Genomic DNA, 7,287 nt, shown 5'->3' with positions numbered 1-7,287 from the left:
TTCCGATTGAAGGAGCTATCTGCCTATTCCTCCGTAAGCTACCAAAAATCAGACCCGATCTCTTCCTTTGGGTTCTAAATATAAGTCTAATATGTCAATCCATCTATGTCAGAAAATTTCTCCGATCCGACCGCTGAGAGAGAGAAGGAACTGCGGCGGCCATGGAATCTCACTCCACGTATTTCCCTACGCTTTCCTCTTCGATTTGGAGCCCAGGTTCGGTGAAAATGGTCTTTAAAAAAATCTGAAATTTCAGGAACGAGAGACAGAGGAAGAGAAGTCGATGGAAGAGGATGGTCAGTCCTTGGGAACTCCGTCGCCGATCCAATCGCAGAACGAAAGGAGCCAAGTCCAGGTCGTGATCCCCACTCCGTGTTTGTATATGAAATGATTTGCAAAATCAGAATCTGATGAAGACTCCTTCTTTTCTGCAAATTTTCAGGAACTGGACTGGGTGAGGAGAACCCCGAGGCCGAGAGAGGGATAATTCTCATCTGATGTTTGTGTGGGTTCCAGCTAAACGTCTCTATGTTTCCACTTGCAATTTGGGCTTTGCTCTTTTTGGGCTTTGATGAAAAGCCCATTTGATCTATATCCATGATGGAACAATGTCCGAGATTTTTGGGCTTTGATGATAAACACTTTTCGAATATTATGTATCGCAGAACGTGCAAAATAAAAACATATATTTTGTCAATTGTAAGACGAAAGTATATTGTTATGTTCAGATAATTAGTAAAAAAAAACGATTTTTTTGTAGCCAATACATATATATATTTTTTTTGATGATAAACACTTTTCGAATATTATGTATCGCAGAACGTGCAAAATAAAAACACATATTTTTTTTTTTTGAAAACTCCGTGACTACCTATCCTTATAAACGGAGACGAACTGGCCACCACCTGTGCCTAACAGTCTCCGTCGGACCTGGCCACCAGGCGCGCCTAACACTCGGACCGTAGTTGGGCTTAGGCGTCTGCGGGTCAAACTTCAAGTCCACGTGCACGAGCCTGCAACACACGCGTAAGAGGTAAATCAGCCCATTATTATAGGCTGACAGGCGAGCAGGTCAGAGGAAGGGAGGCGGTAGGATTCGAAAATCCGACCTCATGGAGTTACCTCATGCTCCCAACCTACTGACCTGACCCCGAATGGCAAAAAAAAATAAAAACACATATATTTTGTCAATTGTAAGATGAAAGTATATTGTTACGTTCAGATAATTAGTAAAAAAAAAACAATTTTTTTGTAGCCAATACATAATATTATTCTATCATGAAAATACCAACAACATTGAAGAAGAGAAATAAGCAGATATGTGATAAACGTGTTGAATTAGGTCGAGTGGAGGTTTTATTACACCACCAAAAGGAAAGGCTACTTCACAAATCGACTTCTGTTTAGAATAATTACAAACTGAAGCTGCTGGTGGAAGACGGGAGAGTACAGGTTCCAAGACCGCCGTTGACTGCTTCTCTGCGTCGGTCCCTTCTACTTGCAATGCCCGATCAAGAACCTGCATGAACCGGCCAAATTAATGTGTATATACGATTGATTGAATCAGAAACAGACGTGTAGAACTGCAGGGTAAGGGCAAGGAAGCACGTTCAGGTTTTTTTTTGGGTAATCGGGTATCTTGGTACGAAACCCACATTGATGAACAATCCATATGGTTGGAATTATGCTCCTTCCCTAATTTGAGGCGGACAGAACAGACGTTTTGTATCTCCGTTTTACTGGTTGAACTATTCAAGTTGGGTAGGTTCAGACTCCAGATGGTCAAAGACAATCCTCCTATCTTCGGACACTTTCCCATTCACCTTCCATTATCTGGACGACCCTCCTATGTAGAAGATGGTGAGATCCTCCTATGTAGAAGATGGTGAGATGGAGGAGATCATTACAACTCGATGGTGGAGGAGGAGGATGTCCAGTCACAGTGGCCGTTGGGCTCTACATTTGGATTCAGAGTGATGGGCTAATGGGCCTCATATTTATGATAAAAATAAATTGGATCCAAAGCTCATGATGACCGGTCGGAGGTTGATGTTATATATGATATACTATTCATAAAAAGAAGAAAAGAAACCGCAATGAACAAATCTCGATGCCTTCAAATTCAAACCATTTAAAAAGAAGACATGAAATAAACGTATAATGTTTGAGTATGTTGCTTGGAAAAGGAACAAAAAGGCACAGCATTGTTGGTAGGCATGATCTATTTCTCATCATCTCTCTCTCTTGTCTCGCCATCATATATTCACTGTTTTCCTCAATTTTAAAAAAAAAATAATAAAAACGACTCATTTCGTTTATAAACTATGACTGTTTATTTATTATGTACAGAAATATTTAGACAGGGGATGGTGAACCCATGGGATATAATATATCTTTAGAATGCGCACCATTTACGCAAGCAATCTGCAGTGAACAGTTAATTAATGCAGAATAAATTCGATTTAATAAAAACATTTGTTGTTGTTACTATTATTATAGAGTAAGGTCGCATTTATTGAGATTCAGATCTCGTTAGCGACATGCGTAAGACGCAAGGGTAGTGCCTGAGTCGAGGAGTGTGGGAGATTTAATTTATGTAAATTTATGATGAGCCAAGTCACTTCACGAATGAAAGGTGCATTTGGGGGGCATCATACTATATATATATATATATATATATATCCCTTCTCTTGTACTCAAACCCCCCCACTCTTTTTCACTACCTTCATTGTTACTCATTCTGTAACAAAATATGTTCATTTGAAATCAATTATATCCCAAATAATCCAAGATGGAATGGTGTTCAACCGATAAAACTCCTTTCTAACCCGGATCCGAGTCCTCACTTGGATATAAACATTAACATCAATTTCTTCAATCCTATAGAAGGTGTATTCCGAATTATAAAAAAAAATTATATCACGATATTAGTTGGACAGACCAAACCTCCCATGATATTAGATATTGGAATAGTCAAATCCATGTCACAGGAATTACACTAACAATACAAGTCATTGCATTCAAACACATGCACAGACGGATTATTATTATTATTTTGAAGTTTAATTACTACTATTATCAAATTCAAAGTAAAAAAAACAGTTAAAGAAATAAGAAAGAAAAAAAGATTGTCTCCCGCACTCGAGTCCTCTGCCCCCACTCCGGTGCTTTAGCCGTCGACTTTCTTTTTTTTTTCTTTTCTGCTTTTCCCCCTCAGTCTCAGTTTTATTTAAGAGAAACATAAATTTCACTTTAACTTGGAATCTGCCATTAATTCTCTCTCTATACCTTCCAACATCATCTACTCCCCTTCCGTTTTCTTCGTTTTAAGCAGGCACATCTCTCCCTCCTTACATGTCAACCGCGTTTGAGGCTTTGAAACCAGACTCCAGGGGCTTCTTCTCCCTCCCGTTGATGCTAATGCCACCATCTCTTCTCTCTTTTGCGTTGCCCTCGTCCCATTCCCCTTGCCTTGCTCTCTTTCTGACCCTAGCGTAGTCTTTACTCTGCTCCATTCCTAAGTCCCTTTTGTGCAGTCAGCTCCTTCCATGGCCTGTTAACGTCTGTTTTTCTCTCCTTTATTTTGGCTCAAACTTTGTCTTCTTCCCCCTTGGAGGTGTGCGAAGCGATATGCCAAACGACACCGTTCTTCTACTCTCCTTTCTTCTTCTCCTCTTCTTGGCGTTACGAGTGAAATCTGCCGACCCGGCTTTCAACGACGACGTTTTGGGGTTGATCGTCTTCAAGGCCGGTCTCCACGACCCAGGCTCGAAGCTCGCTTCATGGAACGAAGAAGACAACGACCCATGCATCAACTGGGTCGGAGTCAGCTGCGACCCGGCCTCCAATCGGGTCACTGAGCTCCGACTCGACGGCTTCTCCCTCTCCGGCCACATCGGCCGCGGCCTCCTCCGCCTTCAGTCTCTCCAAACCCTCGTCCTCTCCAACAACAACCTCTCCGGAGCCCTAAACCCCGAGTTCCCTCACATGGGTAGCCTCCAAGTCGTCGACTTCAGCGGCAACAGCCTGTCGGGTCGGATCCCCGACGGGTTTTTCGAGCAATGCGGGTCGTTGAGGTCCGTCTCCTTTGCCAGGAACAGGCTTACAGGTCCTATCCCCGTCTCTCTCAGCTACTGTTCCACTCTAACCCGTGTTAATTTCTCAAGTAATCAGCTTTCCGGGAGATTACCGCAAGAAATCTGGTACCTCAAGAGCTTGAAATCCCTAGATTTGTCCGATAATTTCCTCCAAGGAGAGATTCCGGATGGGATCGGCAGTCTTTATGATCTCCGTGAGATCAACTTTTCCAAAAACTGGTTTTCCGGGGATATTCCCGCCGATATCGGAAGCTGTTCGTCGTTGAAATCGGTAGATTTCAGCGAGAATTACTTCTCTGGGTATCTTCCGGATCCTATGAGAAAGCTCGGTTCGTGTAGCTTGTTGCGACTGCGAGGAAACTCTCTGATCGGGGAAGTCCCGAACTGGATCGGCGAAATGACCAGCCTTGAGACTTTAGATCTCTCTGCTAACAATCTCTCCGGGAATGTTCCGTTTTCATTGGGAAACCTCGAGTTCTTAAAGGAGTTGAATCTATCTGCGAACACTTTCGCCGGCGAACTTCCAGAGACTATTAAAAACTGCTCGAACTTGATCTCCATTGATGTGAGCAAGAATTCATTCACTGGTTCTGTGTTTCAGTGGATGTTCAACGGAAACTCGGAAAGCTCCTCCCTTTCTGGCTATACTCTAGACAAAAGATCAGAAAACGACACGATTTCATCGATTGTCGGGTTTCTGCAGGGTCTTCGAGTCCTGGATCTCTCCTCGAATGGATTTTCTGGCCAGATACCGCCTGACATTTGGATCCTTAGAAGCTTAGTGCATATGAACATGTCGGCAAACGCTCTGCTCGGTTCAATACCGAGTGGCATAGGCGGATTGAAAGCCACGGAAGTTCTCGATCTGAGCAATAATCTGCTGAATGGTACCATCCCTTCTGAAATTGGTGGAGCTGTCTCTCTGAAAGAACTAAAATTGCAGCGAAACGGCCTCTCCGGCCAGATTCCCGGCCAAATCTCAAATTGCTCGGCTCTAACCGCCATGTGAGTACTTGCAGAAGTTATTACCGTTTACATTCTGAAGCTGTGTTCTGTTCCAAGTAACTTTCTCATGGATTCTAAACTCCTGAATTCTTGTGTTCTGTTTTCATCAGCGATCTGTCTCAGAACAACCTCTCTGGTGAGATTCCAGTGAGCATTGCCAATCTGAGCAACCTTCAGTTGGTAGACCTGTCAGTGAACAATCTCTCAGGAAGCTTACCCAAAGAAATCGTGAATCTCTCGCACCTCATCTCCTTCAACATCTCTCACAACAGCATCGAGGGCGAGCTGCCGGCCGGAGGTTTCTTCAACACAATCCCTCCGTCCGCTGTATCGGGCAACCCATCCCTCTGCGGCTCCATCGTCAACCGCTCATGCCCTTCTGTCCACCCTAAACCCATTGTCCTAAACCCTAACTCTTCCAACCCAGCAAACGGCCCCGCCCTTGAAGGCCGTATCAGGAAAAGCGTTCTCAGTATATCAGCACTGATCGCCATCGGGGCAGCAGTGTTCATTGCCGTAGGTGTGGTAGCCGTCACTCTACTCAACATCCATGCTCGAGCCAGTGTTTCTCGTCATGATGCTGCAACAGCTCTTGCCCTGTCCGCTGGAGAAACGTTCAGCTGCTCGCCCGGTAAAGATGAAGAATTCGGGAAGCTCGTGATGTTCTCAGGAGACGTGGATGCGTTTGACACCACAGGTGCACATGCGTTGCTGAACAAGGACTGTGAGCTGGGCCGAGGAGGGTTTGGAGTGGTCTACCAGACCAATCTCCGAGACGGGCGTCCGGTGGCAGTCAAGAAACTGACGGTTTCGGGTATGATCAAATCTCAGGAGGAGTTCGAGAGGGAAATAAGAAAACAGGCAAAGCTGAGGCACCAGAATTTAGTGGAGCTGAAAGGGTATTACTGGACACAGTCGGTGCAGCTGTTGATCTACGAGTTTGTCCCAGGGGGAAGCTTATACAGACATCTCCACGGGGATGAGAGCTTATCCCTATCATGGAGGCAGCGTTTCAGCATCATTATAGGGATAGCGAGAGGAGTGGCCTATCTGCATCGGATGAACATCACTCACTACAATCTAAAATCGACGAACATCCTCATAGACGCATGCGGCGAGGCAAAGGTGTCGGACTACGGAATAGGGAGGCTGCTGGAGAGATGCGTATTGAGCGGAAAGGTGCAGAGCTCGTTGGGGTATACAGCACCGGAGTTTGCGTGCAGGACGGTGAAGATAACGGAGAAGAGCGACGTGTATGGGTTTGGGATATTGGTGATGGAGGTGGTGACGGGGAAGAGGCCGGTGGAGTACGAGGAGGATGACGTGGTGGTGCTGTGCGAGACGGTGAGAGGGGCGTTGGAGGAGGGGAGGGTGGAGGAGTGTGTGGACGGCCGGCTGAGGGGGAGTTTTCCGGGGGAGGAGGCTGTTCCTGTCTTGAAACTGGGTTTGATATGCGCCTCGCAGGTGCCGTCAAATCGGCCGGAGATGGAGGAGGTGGTTAACATACTCGACCTCATCCAGTGCCCTTCCCAGGCCCATGATGAATAGAAGAGACGCAACACCGTTTTTCTTTTTCTTTTTTCTTTTTTCTTTTTATAAAAAAAAAGCCTTCTTGTTTTGGTTCATATAACAGGATATGATATATATATATATATATATAATGTTAAATGGTTTTGTATTGGGAAAATGGAGCTTCTCCTGTTTTTGAGCAAGTCGAACAAAGCGTACGGAGAGAGAGTTGATTGATGCCTTGAGGAAGTGGAAGATGTCGTTATGAGTGATTGGTTACTCTCAAAACCAACCAAGGTTGTTGTGCAACTCATTCGACTCTATTGAACTATACAAGAGTTATATATATATAGAAAAAGGTTCCCTATCATTTTTATTTCCCATTTGAGGGGGATTGGTGTCTTGCATTTACATGGTAGTTGAATATGTAACATATCTTAGATTAGTCTAAATATCAGGGTTTACTGAATCCGATTTTGATGACCAATTACGTGAATAGTTGTCGTTTACTCTTTTTATTTAAATAATTTGGTATGTATCCTGCGAATGGGTTATATAATATATATATTAAAGCATGAAAAGGGTAAAGAAATGAGTGAGCTTTATGTTGGTGAGGGAAGCTTGGGATATATATATATATATATATATATATATATATATATATATATATATATAT

The 7,287-nt window shown here is 44.0% G+C and overlaps 2 protein-coding genes across 2 annotated transcripts in view; both read left to right on the top strand.

Annotated features, from left to right (window-relative positions):
* LOC104823322 overlaps positions 1–697 on the top strand; it is a 1,398-nt gene extending 701 nt beyond the window's left edge. Inside the window, exons 2-5 of the mRNA XM_010554855.2 lie at positions 1–33; positions 113–178; positions 257–355; positions 443–697. Coding sequence (XP_010553157.1) covers positions 1–33; positions 113–178; positions 257–355; positions 443–487 — 243 coding nt within the window. The 3' untranslated portion in view covers positions 488–697. The remainder of the gene's footprint in view (positions 34–112; positions 179–256; positions 356–442) is intronic.
* A 2,379-nt stretch (positions 698–3,076) lies between these two features.
* On the top strand, positions 3,077–6,803 carry LOC104823321 (leucine-rich repeat receptor-like protein kinase PXC2). Its single transcript, XM_010554854.2, has 2 exons — positions 3,077–5,102; positions 5,213–6,803. The coding sequence occupies exons 1-2, from the start codon at positions 3,631–3,633 to the stop codon at positions 6,648–6,650; spliced, it is 2,910 nt and encodes a 969-aa protein (XP_010553156.1). The 5' UTR covers positions 3,077–3,630; the 3' UTR covers positions 6,651–6,803.
* Positions 6,804–7,287: the final 484 nt, after the last annotated feature.

Source organism: Tarenaya hassleriana, unplaced genomic scaffold (genome assembly GCF_000463585.1).
Source record: "Tarenaya hassleriana unplaced genomic scaffold, ASM46358v1 Cleome4, whole genome shotgun sequence".
NCBI lineage: Eukaryota > Viridiplantae > Streptophyta > Magnoliopsida > Brassicales > Cleomaceae > Tarenaya > Tarenaya hassleriana.
This window is presented reverse-complemented; position numbering and strand designations above follow the sequence as displayed.

Excerpts from the sequence above, each read along its gene's own strand:
- LOC104823321 (XM_010554854.2), top strand. The coding sequence starts at position 3,631 with ATGCCAAACGACACCGTTCTTCTACTCTCCTTTCTTCTTCTCCTCTTC. Across the intron at positions 5,103-5,212 it reads TGCTCGGCTCTAACCGCCAT|CGATCTGTCTCAGAACAACC; the intron begins GTGAGTACTTGC and ends TGTTTTCATCAG.